At 61.8% G+C, this 20372-nt stretch overlaps 2 protein-coding genes across 5 annotated transcripts in view; one reads left to right on the forward strand and one right to left on the reverse strand.

Annotated features, from left to right (window-relative positions):
• RPL7A (ribosomal protein L7a) overlaps positions 1-20372 on the forward strand; it is a 304745-nt gene that overhangs the window by 86507 nt on the left and 197866 nt on the right. The gene's annotated exons all lie outside the window — the stretch shown is intronic.
• KCNT1 (potassium sodium-activated channel subfamily T member 1) overlaps positions 1-20372 on the reverse strand; it is a 67530-nt gene that overhangs the window by 25299 nt on the left and 21859 nt on the right. For all 4 annotated transcript variants that reach the window (XM_068552249.1, XM_068552248.1, XM_068552251.1 and 1 more), the window contains 2 exons: positions 1847-1926; positions 1253-1352 (listed from right to left, as the gene is read on the reverse strand). In XM_068552249.1, coding sequence (XP_068408350.1) covers positions 1253-1352; positions 1847-1926 — 180 coding nt within the window. The remainder of the gene's footprint in view (positions 1-1252; positions 1353-1846; positions 1927-20372) is intronic.

Here is a 20372-nt window from a genome sequence, read left to right on the forward strand (position 1 = left end):
AGAGCTGGTCCCTGTGGGGATGTAAAGCCAGATGTCCCAGACGCCTCTGGGAGTAGGAGAAGGTGGGATGAACCCAGGAAAGTGCTGTGAGAGTCAGAACCCCGGTTTCCTTTTCAAACCACCACGGTGGGATCTGTCCTCCAGCACCCTCGATGAAGACAGGAGGTCTGTTCTCAGGAGTGGGTGAGGGTCTGGCCTGGGGAACCCGCCCCGCTGCACGTGGCGGGGAGGTAACTACAAGCTTGCACTGCGAACTTTGACCCCGGCCTCCTCCTCAGCTCAGCCGGCAGGAGCCCAGGGGCCAGGCCTTACCCTGCAGGGAGGAGGGGAAGGATCTGCTCTGAGGAGCCGGGCAGACCCAGGGGACGGTGGTGACCAACCGGCCACACACCCTGACTGCAGGGCCCTTGGCCTCCGAGAGCCCAACCTCAGTGTGAGTGGCCAGACGCTTGAGGAAGTCCCTTCAACATGAGCTCGGGGGAGCAGAGACTGAGCAGAAGGGGAAACTGTAAGAAAGGAAAGCGTTTCAGACAAACCCGAGGTGCTGGTGGCAGGGCGCCTGCAGGGGGAGCGACCCTTGGAGATGAAGTGTTCTCGGAAATCAGAAAACACAAGAGCAGAAGTGAAAATCTCAACTAGAGGGCTGGAGAGAAAGCTGGGGAAACCCCCCAGAAAGAGCAAAAGAGGGAAGCAGGAGAGAGAGGACCGTTCCAGAACCTTCCAGAATCCCACATCCGGGTATGAGGGAGTCCAGAGAGGCTCCCGGAGCAGAGGGGGAGGTGGGCCGGGAGGGGCAAGGGGAACCGGGTGGAGCCCCAAGAAAGAGGCACACACCCTCCCTGCACCACAAGGCCTGGCACCCCTGCCTGCCCAGCAGGAGCTGAGGGAGCCAGAGCCCCTCGCTGAGATCCCCCCCGCGCACCCCTGAGCGAGCAGGGAGGGGGCATCCCAGACCCCCACGGAGAGCTCTGTCCAGGTCCGGGGGTGGCTGCAAACGCAGCCGCCGTCCACGACAAGGACACCCTTCTGCCCATGCTGAGCCGGCTGGTCAGCAGAGCCTGGGGGTGGCGTCCTGGCCACGGCTCTGTTGGGGAGGGAATGCTGGGTGGGGTCCCATGGGGGCAGGAAGGACTGACTCCCCAAGGCCCTGGGCACAGGGCGCCGGGCACGGACCCCTGTGCGGACCCCATGGGCCTCTGTAACGGCAGAGGGCCCACAAGAAGGCCCAGCCCCGGGCCCGCGGGTCACCCACCATCCGATCCCCAGGGCCGGGTCGTCCAGCAGGACGCGGACGATGTAGAGCAGGCAGGTCAGCAGCTTCAGGGAGAAGTTGAACAGCCGGATCCTCAGGCCTGTGGGGGGCGGGACGCTGGTCAGGGCGCCCGGACCGGCCGGGGTCCCAGCCCGCACTCCTCCCTCCGCACCTGGGCCTCCGCACCGGCTGCCCCGCCAGCACTGACAGCGTGGCTCTGCTGGGCCGGCGTCTGACAGGCTTCACCCTGTCCCGCCTCACGGACGTGGTACAGAGGGCTCCCCGAGCTGCCGGCACCGGTGGCGGGGGGTGGGGGGAGCAACCGACAGACTGACGGACCAGGACCCACGGGCACCTCCGCACCCCATCTTGCATCCCAGGGGGCCAAGCTCCTGCTGGGATGCAGGTGGAGGGTACCCGCGGCGGGAGGGTGGGGCCACATGGAGGGGCCAGGGAGCCCCTCGGGGTGAAGGGGCTGAGGCGGTGCCACCTGGCTGCCAGGGGCGGCGGGTCCCCACAGGGTGGAACGCGGTGCGGGCCGGAGGTGAGGGGCACTCCCGCCGCCCCTGCCCCCACCCTGAAGGCCCCACTCACTGGATCTTTGGTTTTTGATGAAGAACAGCTTAAGCCTCTCCTTGAAGGTGTTCTCGTTGACGTAGAACTCCACCTGGACCCTGGGGGGCGGGCAGGAAGGAGTGGGCCCGGGGCCAGCGGGGGCTCCAGCCCAAAGCCCCCCACACGGCGGGCCCCTCCCTGCTGCCAGAGCCAGGGTCAGCGCTGCCACCTCGGGCAGAAGGTCCTGGGTGCCACATCCCCACGTGCCCCCAGCGGACCTGCCCACCGGCTGCCGCCTTCTCAGTGCCCAGGGCCCTCCAGGCCCCGCAGAGGTGAATGCTCACAGGCCCCCAGCCTGGGCTGTCACGGCAGCCACCAGGATTACATGTGGCCTGTGTGGCCCTTGGCTCAAAACATGCCATATCATTAGTATAGAATGTTCCAGAAGCCAATGGTCAGCTGCTTTGTCTGGAGGCCCCTGGTGGTTGTGCCCGGAGACCCGCCGCAGCCCGCGGGATGGTTGAGGCAGACAGGCCGGCAGTGGGCCCCCTCCCGCCGAGGCCATTCCCTGGACGATCCCCAGAGGCCCTGACCCCTTCCCCGGGCTCCCAGCATCCTGGGAACAGACCACACGGACCGGCAGGAGTTTCCTGTCGAATGAGGAGGCGGGGTGGGGATGGACCGTCTGGTCACTATGGTAACGTGGGACCCAGAGGCCATGGGCCGCTGCCCCCGCCTCGGCCGCGAGCCCGCTGTGGCCGGCATGCTGGCCAGGCGAGGGCTTAATGTTCCACCATAATGGAAACTCCAGTGTTGACAGCAGGCAGGACGACAATGACCCTGTAGCCAGGTTCCCACGGCAGGAATGGTCTAGCACCGCTTCCCTCGCGGGGCGGGGGCCCCGGGGCTGGGCTGCCTTGCTCTGGGTTGGCACCTGGCATCTCCCACACGGCCTCCGTTCCAGGCTGCATCTGCCCCATTGGCAGGTGGGTCTTAGGACCCCACAAGCGGCCCGTGGGCATCACTGTGGCCAGTCCTCAGCCCCTGACCAGACAGAGGCACCAGGAGCCCGGGATTTGGGGCGGGGCTTTTGACCGGAAAGGCCTGGTCCAGATGCCATGCCCTGTGCCTCACCTCACCCAGATGTCAGGTGGAGGCGGCCCCGCCACCCTCAGGGATGTCCTGTGGGTGCGTTAAGACTGTCCAGGTGAGGCAGCTGCTCAGCCACGCTCTGTGTGAAGACCGTGACACAGGAGGCAGAGGGACTGAGCACCCTGAAGGCAGAGTAGTGCTACCCAGAGGAATCTTGGAGGGCTGCATGTAGGAGGTGGCGGTTGAGCAGATGGGATGCAGGACAGTGGTCCACAGGCAGAGGTGAGGCGCACGCTGGCCCAGGTCCCTGCTCCCCACCCCTACCTCCCTGTCGTCGTCCACCAGGGTGGAGGGCTGTGAACGCCTCCCCCTCTGACCAGGCTCCAGCTCCTATCAATGCAGAAATTCATGCCGCTGTCACCTTGAAAGTTTAATGGCACTGCTCTGCCTGTGGCTGGCTGCCCCAACATCTCCAAGAAGTGTTTAAAATATTCATCACTCCCCAAGCCTGTTCTGGGCATAGTGTGTGACACAGACTTGATGTGTTGGCAGCAGCCGTCTGGACCTGCCCTGGTGATGGGCCCGCGGGAGGGGACTTGGGCAGAGCCCCAGCACCTCCCTGACCTTCGTCAGGTCGGGGGCCCTGGCCTGACCACAGCGGCCCCCACTGGTCACAGGGCTCAAGAAGGGCCCAGGGGGAGGAGCTGGTGGTGTGGGCCCTTCCCCACTCTCAGGTCCTGGTGCAGGGCGGTCAGCCGGGGCGGCAGGACAGGCCTCCCGCAGACCGGCGGGGTCCAAGCCCAGAGCCAGTGGTCAGTGCACCCCACTGCACCCCAGGACACCCCGATGCACACTGTACCCAACGCACCCCACTGCACACAGCATCCCAATATACCCACTGCACCCCAGCACGCTCTACGGCACCCCAGCACACCCACTGTACTCCAGCACCTCTCTGCGTACCCCCACTGCACCCCAGCACGCCCGCTGTACTCCAGCACATCTCTGCGTACCCCACTGCACCCCAGCACGCCCGCTGTACTCCAGCACATCTCTGCGTACCCCACTGCACCCCAGCACGCCAACTGTACTCCAGCACCTCTCTGCGTACCCCACTGCACGCCAGCACACCCACTGTACTCCAGCACATCTCTGCGTACCCCACTGCACCCCAGCACGCCCCCTGTACTCCAGCACATCTCTGCATACCCCACTGCACGCCAGCACACCCACTGTACACAGCAGCCCAGCACACTCCCCGTCGTGTCCCAGTGTATCCCTGTGCACACCACTGTACCCCAGCGCACCCGGCGTACACTGCACCCCAGCACATCTCAGTGTACGCTGTACCCCGGTACACCCACTGTACTCCAGTATATCTCTGTGTACCCCACTGTACACTACACAACAGTATACCCTTCTGTACCCCAACGCATCCACTGTACACTGTACCCCAGCACACCCCACTGGACCTGAACCCCAGCCTCCTCTGCAGGTGCTGCCCGGAGCCGGGTCGCAGGAATCCCCGAGGGTCCCTTTGGGGAGTTGGGCAAACGCCTTCTCTCTGAAGGAGGGGCTCAGACAAGCCGGGCTGGGCCTGGGCCAGGTCAGGGGGCAGACGTCTCTCGGCGGTGCCCACGTGTCCCGAGGGACCACTCCCCCACCGTCCTGCCCCGCACAGCAAAGCCTCAAGGAGGGGTCCCCACCCCTTGTGCCCCTCCACTCGGGTACCCCCTCCTGGCCCTCATCTGGCCAGCAAGGCCCAGCTCGGCCCACGTGGCTGGTGCGTGTGGCTGGTGGCCGAGTCTCCCTCCTTCCTCCTCAGCCTCCCGGGGACCTGCCCCCCGTGCACCGCGCCCCCGGCCCGCGTGCCTCTCCCGGCTGCTGCCTGCTGCCCCCGGAAGTCCCCGCCCAGGCCCAGGGGTCAGAACTGCCAACCGGGACTGGTCACGCCTCAGACATGGAACCCGTCAGCCCCCTGCCCGGGCGGCTGTGGACACCCATCTGGACAGGCCCCCCCTGCCCCGGGCGCTCTCCACGCGGGAGGAGAGAAAGGGGTGGGGGACTGCGGAGCCCGGCGGAGACTCGGCCCCGGGAGGTCGAGCCTGGGTGCCGGGGAAATCCACGAAGCCGCCTCCACTTTTAATTTTTCACGAGCCGTGGCTGCCCGCTTTCCCCACCAGAGAAAGTAAGTTACAAGCTTTCCATTTACTCTGAAGTGCGGGTGCAACGGGTGTAATGCAGCGGCAGGACGTGCCCTTGGCTCCGCAAGTTCCTGGGGGATGCGGCCACGCTGGGGTCACGGGCCGTCTGGCCTGGCAGAGCCCCGCCCCTCCCCTGCCTGCGGCCCCGCCTGCCTGAGCCTCGGCCGCCTCACCTGGGGCCCGCACCGTGACAGGAGCCGCCTGCCACGGGCATCCTGAGGGAGCCTGGCAGGGCTGCCGCGACCGTGCACAAGTTAACACGGTCCTCTCTGGGCCTCAGGACCTGCCTCGTAAAGTCCAGGTAAGTGTTGGTTTTCAGAGAGAGGATGAAGTGAGAGACGGCCCACGCCCGTGGCTCGGGCCCTGGCACCCACCAGCTCGGCGGTGCCAGCGATCGGGGCTGGACTTGCTCTCTGTCCGACTCTGGCCCACACCTATCACTCCCATCACCCAGAAGAGACGGCCCCGTGCCATAAACCCACGTGTATGGCTGCCGGTGGCACGTGGCTGCCGGCCACCAGCTGTGGCTTGAGGCCCTGTGGTGGCCCCATGGTGGAGCCGGTGACCAGGCCCACAGGAAGCTGCTCTGGGGAGCGGGGGAGGGCTGGGTGGGGGCCCAGGAGCCAGGAGCCGGCCGAGGGCTCACAGGGCGACGGCCCGGCAAACACAGCTCGAGAGCCCTGGGCGAGGGCAGGCGAGGGGTCCACTTCGTCTGCACCCCCTCACATCCATCCACCCGCTCCTTCGGCAGGACGCCCGGGGCGCAGGAAGGTCTACAGCCCTGGGCAGGCCTGGTCACGGGGCCCCGAGGCTTCTGAGAGCCCCGGCCTCAGACAGTCCCTGGGGTACCCCCTGGGGCTAGGCCGCGAGCCCCAAGGACTGGACAGGCCAAACCCACACCCTGTCCCGGGACAGTCCTGAGCCCTGCTCCCTTCTGTCCTTCACGGAGTGAGCAGCTCTCAGGCTGGCGAGGACAGGGATCCAGGCCGGGCAGCTCGAGAGCCATCTCCCCGAGCCCGGCCACAGGGCCTCTCGGCGGGGTCCCGCCAGCCCCGTCCCTACACACATGGAAACTGAGGCCCACCCGGGCTGGACGCTGGCTCAGGTCACCCAGTGGTCAGAGGAGACAGGCCTCTGGAATCCCGATGGGGCCTGGGTCTCCCCAGCTTCAGGGGCGTAGGAGTCAGGTCCCAGCAGGCGGCTCTGCCCCATCCCCACTCGGCTTGCGTTCGAGTGGGCCCAGGCCCGCTGCCGGTGTGCAGGGTCTTGCCCACGCTGGGGTGAACCAGAGGAGGCCCCCTCGTGCCAGCAGAGCAGCTTGAACTCCACCCACCCCACACCAGGACCGGACCTGCCAGGCGAGGGCAGGTAGAGGAAGGGGGCTACAGCTCTCCCTGATGACCGGCAGCCTGGGGGAGTGGCCTTCCAGGGATTCCTGGCAGGCGGCTCTGGCACAGATGGCCTGTGCCGGGAAGCGGCAAACACAGGGCCAGGCGGCCGTCCCGGGGGGAGGGTGACGAGACACCAGGCACACGGCTGTGGGGAGGCCCCCCCGCCCGGCTGTGACAGCCTTGCACTCACATGGGGCCGGGGTCTGGCGGCCTTCTCCCCGGTCTGCCGCTGCGTGCCGGTGGCTCTCCAGCCGGTACCCGGGAGCTCCACGCAGGAGGCCACGGAGCCCCGAGCAAGATGGAAGAGCAGGGCCCGGGCCCAACTGCCAACCCCGAGGCCGGCTATTCTGAGAATGGGCAGAGTCTGTGACCCGCCCAGGGGCCTGGACAAGGAGAGACACCTGGCCCGCCCTGCTCCCCGGGCAGTGGTAGGTCCCAGGGTGGGCGGGCAAGGAGCCGGGCTGCTCTGGGTTTGGAGGTGGGGCCCTCAGGCGGACGGGCTGCTCTGCCCCAGCTGCAGCCTCGCCTGTGGGGGCATCGGGGGCACAGGCTCTCCTGCAGCTCCTCCCACGGTACAGGCCGGGGCACAGGCCGCCCGCCGTCCCACGTCAGCCCGCGGCCATGCGCCTCCCCTCTGCCAGTCAGCCCTCCCGGTGCCTGGCACACCGAGGAAAGCAAGGGCTCCGGGTCACCTCTCAAACCAACAGACGGTGCCGTCCTGGGCCTCCCCAGTCCGAGAGCGTCCTTGTACTGGCGCCTTGGCTCGGTCAGGGGCCCCGGTGAGCCTCCTTGGGTCCCTCCTCCCAGGGCCCAGGGACGTTTGCTCTGCCCGTGACAATGCAATCCTGGGGCAGCAGGACCCCAGCCTCGGCCCCTCAGGCGGCTGCAATCGTCCACATCCTCCCACGGTCTCAGACCCGCTCCTGGTGGGGCCGGGAGAGCCCTACGGTGGCGGAGGTGCCTTCCCCCTCCTGTTACCCACCGCGCCACCGCTGGGGGACTGAGGCCCAGGGCAGCTCCCAGGCTCCTGCCTGCGGCGTAACAGCGCAAAGCCTCGGGCTGCAGGGGGCGGCGCGGAGAAGCCCCGAGCGCGCGGTGGTGGCCAACGCCGACGGTGTTAATCAACGAGACTAAACACCAGGCCCCAGTCGGTGGCCACACTGGACGCCGTGGGTGTGAGCAGGTGGGGTGCTCTTTCCCAGGAATGCCCCCGATGGGGCTGCTGAGGGCACTTGGGTACCCCGACCTCAAAGCATCCTCTGCTTGACCTAAATCCTAGCTGAGGCCAGGAAAAGCCTGGCAGGGCTCACGGTGGGGCAGCCGAGCCAGGCGCCTGGGGGTCCGAATGGTCACCACTGGTCACCTGTACGCCTGTCCCCACGTAGGCACCACGGCAGGGGTCCCTGTTCCCTCCCGAGGGCTGTGGTCACCACCTGTGGGGTATTCGCCTCCGGACACCCCCATTTCCTACTCCCAGGCTCCTCCCCAGGAAGCCCCACCCAAGGCCCAGCAGCACCGGCCGTGTTCTCGCTCTCACCCGGCTGCAGGGCAGATGGTGCAGCCGGAGCGGACCCTCCCCCCTGGGCTGGCACGGCCCGAGGCGCCCTCCCCCTGGGCCTGCCAGGGGCTGGGAGGCCACCTGTGAGCCAAGCACTTACTGAGACAGAGAGGAGTCCAGGCTGAAATCTTCCACGTGAAGCCTGGGGACGGAATGGAGTGGACACATCAACGTGGACGGATGGACAGACAGAGGGCCTGGACTCCTGGACCAGGCGTGGGCAGGGACACACAGGGAGGACCCGGGCAGGGTCCAAGGGAAGCAGGGGTGCGCCCGTGCGCACACTCCCGACGGGGCCTGGCGCCCTCGGCGCCCAAGCAGCAGCCCGGTGCACGCGGCAGTGCCGGCACACGCGCCCCGCCCCGACCCAGGCGGGATGGCGTGACCACCAGACCTGGGAGACCGCACGCAGGACGGGCACCCGCCTGTGGCCAAGCGAGCGGCAGGACAGCAGGTCTGGCGAGTGCTCACCGCCCTGCTCGGCACTAAGCCTGCCCCAGGCCCTGCGTGACCCCAGTGTCCAGGAGGCAGCACTGTGAGCCCCCCCTTGACACCCAGGAAGCTGACGGCAGCAAGAGGCGGGCCCCACACAGGGCCACTGGCTGGACAACCTCTCCTGGGCACCCCCTGCCCTGCCCCTCGGCTTCCTGGTGACAAGACAGGCCAGTGCTTTCAGGGACCCCCAGGGGCAACCCCTCTACTGGGCCAGCAACACACACCTGCTGCCCTTTGGGCGGCCTGGCCTAGGGCTCTCCCAGAGTGGCCACAGCCAGATGACACCAAGGTGGGCGTGGCCTGTGCCGACCTGGGAGGAAGACGGGGAGGAAGAGGGCTGTGTCGGGGCAGGGTAGGGAGGGGGGCACAGAGGGTCTGCTCTTCGCTGGTGACGCACCCACTTGGGGCCTGCTTCTCCGCAGAGGGCTTCAGGGGGCCTCTCTTTCAATCCTTAAAGCAAACATCTTCCAGAAGGGGAAACCAAGGTTCAGAGAGGACCACTGCCTTCCTAAGGCCACAGGCGGGGAGTGGGGAGCAGCCTGCCTGCCTGCCTGTGCAGGGCCCCCTGGGTGGGACCCCCGGCCTACAGCTCCTAGTTCCCCAGGCGGGTGAGGTCTTGGGCGGGCGTGGTGGGGCTGGGCGCTTCAGAGAGCAGGGGAAACCTGGGCTTAACTGGGCCTGGGGTTGCTGGGAGGTTCTGGCAGAGTCTGCGTGTTTATCCAGCTCAGGTTCCCTTTGGCCTGGGCGCTGCCCCCATTGCTGAGTCAGGCGACAGCTGCACCCAGGGTGGCAGGAACCTGGCAGGGCCAGAGCCGGTCACAGCGTCACAGCAGACCAGAAACTTGCTGAGAGCGGGTGAGGGGCGCTGGCAGGAGAGGACGGGGGGACGGGAGAGGGAGAGTGGCCGTGTTCCTGGAAGGGGCGGGCACATGAAGGTGCAGATCTGCAGGGGAGGAGGGGCGGGGGCGGGGGAGGCCCCAGGGTCCTGGGGAGAACAGCAGGAGAGCAGGGCCGCGCTGGAGCCGCCCGTGGGGGAGACAGACGAAGCGGCCACGCGTTGGGCTCAGAGCACACGGGGAGGGCGGGCTCAGGCCCCCAGAGCAAAGTGCACAGTTGGTCCTGGGCTGGCCAAGCCGGTGTTCCCTGCAGCCCTTGCTTCCCTGCCCTCCCCGGCCCCCCGCAGTCCACAGAAGCCCCCAGGGCTCTGCACGCAGAGGCGGGGCCTGACCGCCGCCCCCCCACCTCCCGTCCTTGGTGGGCAGCCAGGCTCAGAGGGGCCGCCCTGAGTCAGGGCCCTGGGTGTACGGGCGCCCCCCAGCGGCCACTCTCTGCAGCTGCCACCCGGGTCTCCGGGTGCTTTCAACCCCCGCCCAGGCCCTGCAGCACCTGCACTGGCCCCGCCCAGGCCCCACCCCTGACTGCACCCCGCGCCCCAAGGCCCCACCCCACCTGTGGGCCTTTGCACGAAGACCCCGCCGCTGGAGCTCCCCCTCTCTCCCCAAACCTTCCCGTCAGCCCAGCTCTGAGCGAGCCCCTCCTTGGATGTCCCCTCCGGGTGAGGGTCCAGGGCTGGTGAGCCCCCCCTCCCCGAAACTACCCCTGGGGAGGGCGAAGAGACCCTCCTGGCCCAGCTTATAGGCCTCACCTCCTGGCGGCCTCCCACTCCTCCGTCCAGGTCCTCCTGCGCCTCCCCTCCCCCGGGGACCCTCTTCCTACCCTGGAGTTCCCTTGACCTCTGTAAGCGGCCTCCAGCGGGACCTCAGAGCTCGCCCTGGCCTCTGGCCTCTGGCCTCCCGCTCCTCCCCTTGCCCGTGAGGCCCCATCCAAAGCCACACCCACACAAGGGTCCCCACTCCCCGGCCTGGGCTCTGCCTCCCGGACTTCTCCCTGTGGCCGTGCCTCTAGGTATCCCAAACTCAGCCGTCCACGGAGCACTCCCCATTCCCTGCCATGACTCCCCACAACTCTCAGACCCCAGAATTCTACCTCCTAGATCCTTCTGCAGCCCGTTCCTTCTCACCAGGGCCCCCGCCATGCCTTCCCGGCTACTCCCATGTCCCCTCCAGCAATCCACCAGTGGGCCCCTCGCTTGGGACACAACCCAAACCCACGGGGGCGGGGGCTGCTGAGTAAGCAGGCCCTTCCTCTCCAGCCTCACCTGCCCCAGCTGTCCCACCCCTCTGCATCCCTCTTCCTTCCAGGTCAGCACACCTGACACCTAGCTGGGACCTGAGCTGTGCCTGGAAACCTCCTGCCTACACCTTCCAGTGGTTCTGTCCCCACCAGCCTGGGGCTCTGCAGGGGTGTCCCCCAAAGCCAGCACACTGCCCTGCCCTGCCCTGCTCTCCTGCTGGCCCCTGGGTGACAGCTCTGAGCCTTGGCACCCTCACCCCATTCTGGCTCCTGGGGCCCCTCCTCCCACACACAGCTGTTGGGGCCCAAGGACTCGTCTCTCAAGGGCCAGGGGGCAGCACACATCCAGGGCTGAATGCACCACCCCTGCCCACCAGTGGGGCCCCTGAACTCGGGCCCCAGTCCATGCAGGCCAGCTTGGCCTTCCCTGGCCCTGACCTGAGGCTGGGCTCCTGAAGACTCAGCAGGAGGTGGGGGGCTGTGCTGGGGCCCCCCAGCAGATGTGAGGCTACACGGCAGCACCCATGGGGGCAAGGCCGCTCAGCCCCAGGGTTGCTGGGGGCATGAAGGGGCCCTAGCCCAGCCGTGACCCTCCGGGAGAGCTCATTACATAGCCAGCCTCTCCCTCACTGGCTCTTTAGCTCCAAAGCTCTCAAGCGATGGTCCTCATCACCCCCTCCCCCAGGTCACATTTCTAACTATCCTCCCACAGCGTCCAGGAGATGGGGGTGCAGTGCTTCAGAGGCAGGTGGTGGGGGGGGGGGGCGCCCTGGGCAGGGCCGAGGCCTTGTGGCCCAGCGAGCCCTGCCCCCGGCTGGCTCCAGAAGGTGTGTGCAGGATGCAGGCAGCTGCAGGAGCTACGGCCACAGGCTCCCTCCGGTAGAGGGCACCCACCTGCCTGCTCTGGTCTTACTGGAATCTCTATCAGACTCGTGTTCCTAAGGAACAAAGCCTGCAAGTCCTCCTCTGCTCTGAAACCTGCCATGGCTCCCTACTGCTCCCGTCCAGAGCAAACTCCAGAGTGTGCATCTAACGCTTGGGGAGAGGAAGCTGCAGGCACCAGCCCTTGGTGCTGCTGGGCCAGCTATGCAGCTGCAGACACGCCCTTTACTCTGCAGAAGGAGGCTGATGAGGACCCTGCACCTCAGGGGCTGCAGGGGGACTGAGTGAGGCTGCTCACGTGAAGGGTCATCAGCACAGGACTGGGGACGGCAGGGGTCGGTATGGGAGGAGGGCTCCCTGGAGGAGGTATCCCTGCCACCGCACCTCCCATGCTGCACTGTGGGTTCAGATGCAGCCTGGACAGGACCTGCCATGCCTCTGTCCCTGCACGAACAGGGACAGTGGGGAGCCAGTCATTTGCAGGGGCTAGCCTGCCTCTGGATCCACTGCCCCCCACTGCCTCCAGGAAGAGGATGGAGAAGAGAGGAATCTGGTCTCCAGGGCCTTGGCCGGCACTTGCCTCCCTCCTGCCCTGGGGCTGCCCATCAGCTGCTTGAGGCCACCAGGCGTGCCTGTTAGAGGCACTTAATCTCCAGTCTTAGCAGTCTCCTCCGGCAAATGGGAATGACCGCCGGGCAGCGGCCCCCAGGGGTGTGTCAAGGAGCAGGAAATGGGGTTTGAGGGTAGGGAGGGGCCCAGAGGGCATGTGGCCAGCAGGAGAGGGGGGGGAGGCTCCCCAGGCACCCTTGGTCTGCCATCTGCCAGGCTGAGTCTCTGCCAACCCCTCGCCCCAACCCTGACACGGCACAGCGCCTCCACCCACCGCCCCAGGCTTTGGCCCTGGCTGTTCCCTCTGCCTGGAAGCCCCTGCCCATCTCCCCGTGCTCCCCCCCGAAGGGCCAGTGCCCCAGGAAGCCCCGCTCTCCTTGCCCCGGCCCAGCCTGCACCTCCCTCTACCAGGCACAGGTTTCCATGCCCACACATGTGCCCACACCAATGGGTCTGATTCATCTCGGTTTCCCCCGCAGCATCTAGAAGGGCTCCTGGCACAGGGCAGGGGATGGTTAAGCATTAGCCCTGCAGACTGAGCCTCAATGTCCTCATCTGTGAAATAAGGGTGTCGTGCTGCGCCGGTGCTCAAGGAGGGGCCGGACAGGGGTTGGCACTGCCCCTGCCTGGCTGGGGAACCAGCCTCCTGCACCTCAGCTGCCACTGGCTCCAGGCACCAGCCCCAGGGAGCCTGAGCCCTGGTACACCCAGCTCCCATCCGCTATGCAGCCTCCCTGGGCCTCACGCTGCTCACCTCTGAAGCAGGACACAGTTGCTGGCCCTGCATCCCCCCAGGTGGCTGCTGGAACCAACATGAGTGTGGCCTCCAGTGGGACAGGGCTAGGGCAGTGGTCACCAAGCCACCTGGCACAGCGCCCAGGTCCCCACTGCCTTTCTCCTCTCCGGTCGTTATCTGCAGGCCCTCTGTGCTCAGCCTCTCAGAGCAGGAGGGAGCAGGGGTCCCACAGGCTCCCCGAGGTGGGCTGGAGACACACAGAGCGGTTGGGGCGCTTGGCTGGGGGTCCCGAGGGAGACCTCGGCCGACCCTCCCTTCCCGGGGCTGCAGGCAGCGCGGCAGGTGCAGCCGAGCGGAGCCCGTGCGGGATGCGAGCGCAGAGATGCAAAGCCCCTCCCGGCGGCGCCCCGCGCCCCCGCCCCTACCTCTGGCCCACGTCGCTGCCTACGGAGCCCCCGCCGCGGGTCGGCAGCAGCGGGCTGAGCCCGTGCGGCTCCTCTGGGGCCGAGGCGCCGGCCGGGGCGCCCCCCGGGCCCGCCTTGCCCTCGGACGGCGAGCGCGGCAGCTTGGCCCGCGCCATCCTGCCGGAGCGCACGGCGGCGGCGGGCGGCGGTAGGCGGGTGGCGGCAGAGGAGCGGGCGCTACCATCTCCGCGCGCCGCCCCGCGTTCCCCGCGCCGCCGCCGCAGTGGAACGGCCGAGGGGGGCTGGGAAACTGGGGGCGGCCGGGCTCCCTCCCGCCGCGGCCCGGGGGCGCCCAGGCTCGGCCGCCTCCCCACCCCGGAGGCCGGGTGCGCACGTGGGAGGAGGGTCTTGGCGCCCCAGGCTTCGAGGGGCTGCCTTACAACGGAAGTAGTAGTAATAGTCATGCTGACGGTCACGGCGCTGGGAGGAGGGGAGGAATAGTAGCGCGGTGACAGCCGGTGGCTCTTGGCCGGTCATCTCCGCAGGCGGGGGCTGCTGGCGAGGGGAGCCTCAGCCGGCCTGTGGGTTCTGGGGACGCGGGTGGGGCTCCAGTTGGCCAGCCCAGAGCCACGCGCACCTGCCAGCCCCTACCCCTGCTGCCCAGGTTGGGTGGGTCCAGCCCCTCGGTCAGGTGGGGACATCGCTGTCTGTCCTCCCAACCGCAGGCTCTCAGGGGCCGCCCCTTCCCCCACTTCCTTCCCCCCAAAGCTTTCGGGGAGTCCACGGGGTACTCGTTTACCGGTGCCCGCATGCCAGGCTCAGCTCCGTGCCAGGCCTGAGATCCCAGCCGTGGATGAGGCAGCTACTTCCTGGAGCCCAGTCTGCGCCCGACGCCCTGCTGGGCGAGCTTGGATCCTCTCACTGAATACAGACAGCTTGAGGAAGTGTGCAGATTTCTGTCCGTTTGCAAAGTGGGGAAACCAAGGCGCTGAGGGGGGGGAAGTGACTTCCCCAGGAGGCCAGACAGGAAGCCGTGGAGTGAGGTCTCCCCCCCCCCCCACCCCCGGGACCAGCTGACGGAGCCTCTGCTCCCTGTTGCCACATTGTGTGGCTTTTCTGCCCAATTTCTTCCATTTTCACAGACGAGGGAGGCCTGAGGCTGGGAAGGACAGGTAACCCGCCTAGGTAATGGCCGTCAGGTGTTGGCACTGGGAGGACCAAGGCTGTGGGTTGGCAACCCTGGAGCCCAGCTGGGTGCAGGGGGGCTCAGACGACACCTGTCCAGGCTGCCGGGGGGCTCCAGGCCCTGCCGACGCGTCCAAACCCTGACACCAGACCAGAGCCTCCAGCTTGGCCAGCCTGCCTACCTCTATTTCTTCACCCCACCTGTGACCCAGCAAACCACCAGGGCCCGGTGCTTACAGAGGTCTGCAAGAGGAAGGTGGGCTTCAGTACACCCAGCCCCTGGCCTGGGCCCTCCCCAGACATTGCCTTGTCAGGATAAAGCCGTGTAAAGCCATTCGGCGGTCTCAGCAAACACTCATACGTGCATTTCCCCCGACCGCCTTCTACGTCCCATCCCGTCCCGTATCTGCCGAGGTGTTTGTACCGGCCAAGCACTGGGAGGCCCCTGCCCGCCCTGGGCAGAGGGGGGCAAGCCTCTGTCAGCCATTCCCTACCCTTCCCGTGGAGGGAGAGGCATGGAGCGCCTGCAAAAGAGTGAGGGCTGGAAGTGCCTCCGGCCTGCTGGTGAGCGAGACGCCTGGTGATGACTGTAAAACAAAGCCAGCAGCACCGCGGGCACGGGCAGCGCCGTCCGCGGGGCCACGCTGAGGCCCCTCTGCATGTGTGTCCACGCGAGACAGGCTGGGACCTGGGACCCTTTGCTGCAGTGCTTGCACTAAAACAAACATCTCTTCGAGCAACGAAAAACAAAGAAACTATAAGGGACTAAAAATAACTGTGTGCATGCACAGTTGGGGCAAATTATGGACAACAAGATACAGAGAGACAGAAACCCCAACTGCCACTTCTGAAGAGCTGGGAGCAAAAGCAGGGTCCTGCGTGAGACCCTTGCACACACCACCAAGGGGTGGGCAGACCTCCTAAGCCACCCCTCCGGCCCGACCCCTGGACATACCCCTACCCTCACCCCATAGAAGGAACCAGCTGCCCCCACCACTCAGCGAGTGAGCAAGGGAACCTATTACTTGTTCATGCTCCCCACTGCAGCAGCAGGGCCCCCAATAAAATCTTGCCTGAATTTCTGATGTGGCCTCTGATCAATTTCTATTGATTAAGGAGGCCAAGAACCCTGGTCGGTAACACACACACAACAGACCATCAGGGACGTTCACCTGTGCACCCCAGGAAGCTGTGAGAGGGGCTCCTTGGGACTCTAGGGTCCACAAAGAGACCAGCACTTGATTTCCTTGAGCAATGGCGGCGAGTGGCAGCCCATCTCAGAATGCTCGTGGGAGCGCCATCTGCAAGGGCACAGCATGGCAAACGCCTCACGTCCACCCACGGGGAAGGCTCCGCGTCTCTAGCCCATCCACCCCGAGTGCTGTGTCTTTCCCGTTCTGGGTTTTGAGAATGCAGTGGCTTGGCAGGTCCCGATGGTGTCTTGAGGTCCAGGGTCAGATGAGGTGACAGGGGCAGGATGTCCAACATTTTGTGCGGCGGGATCTAACGACAAATACAGGCTGATGTGTGGTGGTTACGTCTGGGAGTGGGCTGGGGGAGGCCTTTCAACCGGCTGCTGCATCATTTAGGTAAGGTTTGATTTATTTTGAAAACAATGGTCCACTCTTATCATCCAAAGTCTAGTGGTATTGTCCTGTGTGGGGAGGACAGACACCCCTCCTGCGTGGACCAGTGCCCCACGGCTCTGCATCCCCAGGGCGCTGTGGGGAGTGTCCAGCGGGCAGGCTGGACGCTCCCCCATGAGGCGAGGCAGGGAGAGCAGCCCCCAGGCCCTGAGGAGTCCCAGCACTGCTCGCTCCCACGGGGCTCAGACAGACTCAGACGCCATGGCTGCGTGTGGTGGGGTAGGGGACAGGCAGAAAGGCTGACTGCTCCTTTTGCTCAAGCACTTGCACCTTCTTCCAAAGGGCTTCATTCCTGCCACACGGCAGCCCTGTGTCATTCTGTGTGGGGGGACTGCTGGCTGGGTGGGGGTGGGGCAGGGGTGGTGGGTGGGAGGATGGGGAGCCAGGTGGAAGCCAAGGTGTGTTTGAGGGTGGAACTAGCCAGGCTTCCTGGAGGACTGGATGGCGGGGGATTCAATCAGGGGTGAGGAAAGGGGTGGGTGGTGCCACCTGAGATGGGGCAGACAGAGGAGCAGATGGCAGGGTCTTCCCAGACCTGTTTTGGACGTTCTCAAAGTACACAAGACAACCATAGTGCATGCAGTGGAATATTATCCAGCCTTAAAAAGGAAGGTAATCCTGGGCTTCCCTGGTGCCGCAGTGGTTGAGAATCTGCCTGCCAATGCAGGGGACACAGGTTCGAGCCCTGGTCTGGGAAGATCCCACATGCCGCGGAGCAACTAAGCCCGTGAGCCACAACTACTGAGCCTGCGCGTCTGGAGCCTGTGCTCTGCAACGGGAGAGGCCGTGACAGTGAGAAGCCCGCACACCGCGATGAAGAGTGGCCCCCACTCGCTGCAACTAGAGAAAGCCCTCGCACAGAAACGAAGACCCAACACAGCTAAAAATAAAATAAATAAATTTAAAAAAAAAAAAAAAAAAAAAGGAAGGTAATTCTGACAGAGGCTACAACATGGATGAATCTTGAAGATATTGTGCTGAGTGAAATAAGCCAGTTGTGGGACTTCCCTGGTGGCAGATTGGTTAAGACTCCGCGCTCCCAATGCAGGGGGCCCGGGTTCGATCCCTGGTCAGGGAACTAGATTCCACTTGCATGCCACAACTAAGAGTTCGCATGCCACAACTAAGGAGCCCACGAGCCGCAACTAAGGAGTCCATGTGCTGCAATTGAGGAGCCCACGAGCTGCAGCTAAGGAGCCCACTGGCTGCAACTAAGGAGCCCATGTGCCACAACTAAGGAGCCTGTGAGCCACAACTAAGGAGCCCACCTACCACCACTAAGACCTGGTGCAACCAAATAAATAAATTAAAAAATTAAATTAAATTAAAAAAATAAAAGAAATAAGCCCATCGCAAAAGGACAAATCCTGTAGGATCCATTTATCTGAGGGACCTAGAGTAGTCAAATCCATAGAGACAGAAAGGAGATGGTGGGGGCCAGGAGCTGGGAGACGGAGTTAGCACTTAATGGGGACAGAGCTTCAGTTTGGGAAGATGGGAAAGATCTGGAGATGGATGTGGTGATGGTTACACAACAGCGTGAATGTGCTTAAAGCCCCTGAGCTGTGTGCTTAAAGTGGTTAAGATGGTACATTTTACCACAATTCAAATACACAATTTTTTTAAAAAGAAGGAAGGAAGGGAGAGAGAGAAGAAAAAAAGGGGGATAAAGAGAGGATGGACTTCGTAAGACAAAGAACCCAGCCAACAATAAAACATGACCTGGAGCAGAAGGAATTCCCTAAAAATGCTTCAAGCCCTAAAACCCACTGGACAGGGACAAGCTCAAAAATGAGCTACGTCGGTATCTCAACAGAGTGAGGGAAAAAAGGGAGATCACAGAATTTTGGAGACAAACCGAGAGCCCAGATACTAAATCACACGGGATCACTAATGAACCCAGTCCAGAAAAGATATGACTGAAAATGGAGTTACTGACAGAGGGATGGCCCTGCTGGCACAGAAGCAGATGCACAGCAGAGTATCCAGGAGCTGAGAGCTGTGGGAACACTCACCCAAAGAATTGCTTGTGCCCTGGATAGAGGCCCCAACCTGTTTTAAGTATTTAAAACATATTTAGAAAGTACTGAGAAATATAATGATGAAAGAACTACACGCTGAGTTCCAGGAAAATAAGGTACAGGATGTGCCACACCCAGATATTGATCCCATTAATCTACTGGGCTTAAAGGATAAAGAAAGAGTTCTTCAGGCAATAAGACAGACAAAGCAAATCAAGTGAAGGGTAGAGCAAGCTGGCTTCAGGGGCTGGGGGAGGGGATGGGGAGCGAATGTTTAATGGGGACAGAGTTTTGGTTTGGGAAGATGAAAGAGATGGATGGTGGTGATGGGTGCACATTAAGAATATGCTTACTGTACTTAAAGACAAAGACTGCAACAAGAAGCAAAGAAGGACATTACATAATGATCAAGGGATCAATACAAGAAGAATATATAACAATTATAAATACATGTGCACTCAACAAAGGAGCACCTAAACACATAAAACAAATATTAATAGACATAAAGGGAGAAATTGACAGTAACACGATAATAATAGGGGACTTTAACACCCCACTTACATCAATGGATCAGACAATCCAGACAGAAAATCAATAAGGAAACACTGGTCTTAAATGACACATTAGACCAGGTGGACTTAATAGATATATATACATAGAACGTCTCATCCCAAAGCAGAATACACATTCTTTTCAAGTGCACATGGAACATTCTCCAGGATAGATCACATGCTAGGCCACAAAACAAGTCTCAGTGAATTTACGAAAATTGAAATCGTATCGAACATCTTTTCCAACCACAACGCTATGAAACTAGGAAAAAAACTGCAAAAACCACAAACACGTGGAGGCTAAACAATATGCTACTGAACAACGAATGGATCACTGAAGAAATTAAAGAAGAAAATAAAAACATACCTGGAGACAAATGAAAATGGAAGCACAATGATCCAAAATCTGTGGGATGCAACAAAAGCAGTTCTAAGAGGGAAGTTTATAGTGATAGTGATACAAGCCTATGTCAGGAAATAAGAAAAATCTCAAATAAACAACCAAACTTTACACCTAAAGGAACCAGAAAAAGAAGAACAAACAAAACCCAAAGCTAATAGAAGGAAAGAAATCATAGAAATCGAAGCAGAAATAAATGAAGTAGAGACTAAAAAAATCAATAGAAAAGATCACTGAAACAGAGAGCTGGTTCTTTGAAAGGGTAAAGAAGATAGATAACCTTTAGCCAGGTTCACCAAGAAAAAGAGAGAGAGGGTCCAAATCAATAAAATTAGAAATGAAAAAGAAGTTACAGCTGATACCACAGAAACACAAAGGGTCATAAGTGATTACTACAAACAATTATATGCCAATAAAATGGACAACCTAGAAGAAATGGACAAATTCCTAGAAATGCACAGTCTCCCAAGACTGAACCAGGAAGAAATAGAAAATAGGAACAGACCAATTACCAGTAATGAAATTGAATCAGTAGTAAAAATCTCACACAAACAAAAGTCCAGGACCAGATCGCTTCACGGGTGACTTCTACCAAACTACTAGAGAAGAGTTAACACCTACCCTTCTCAAACTATTCTAGAAAATTGCAGAGGAAGGAATGCCTCCAAACTCATTCTATGAGGCCAGCATCACCCTGAAACCAAAACAAGACAAAGATAACACAAAAAAAGAAAATTACAGGTTAATATCACTGATGAACAAAGATGCAAAAATACTCAACAAAATATTACCAAACTGAATTTAATAATACATTAAAAAGATCATACACCATGATCAAGTGGGATTCATCCCAGGGATGCAAGGGTGGTCCAATATCCACAAATCAATCAATGTGATACACCACATTAACAAATTGAAGAATACTAATCATATGATCATCTCAACAGATGCAAAAAAAGCTTTTGAGAAAATTCAACATATTTTTATGTTAAAAACTCTCAACAAAGTGGGTATACAGGAAACAAACCTCAACATAATAAAGGCCACATATGACAAGTCCACAATTAACAACATAGTCAATGGTGAAAAGCTGAAAGCATTTCCTCTAAGATCAGGAACAAGACAAGGATGTCCATTCTTGCCACTGCTATTAAACACAATATTGGGAGTTCTAGCCACAGCACTCAGACAAGAAAAAGAAATCCAAATTGGAAAGGAAGAAGTAAAACTGTCACTGTTTGCAGATGACATGATACTA

This window comes from Eschrichtius robustus, chromosome 10 (assembly GCF_028021215.1).
Source record: "Eschrichtius robustus isolate mEscRob2 chromosome 10, mEscRob2.pri, whole genome shotgun sequence".
NCBI classification, from domain to species: Eukaryota; Metazoa; Chordata; class Mammalia; order Artiodactyla; family Eschrichtiidae; genus Eschrichtius; species Eschrichtius robustus.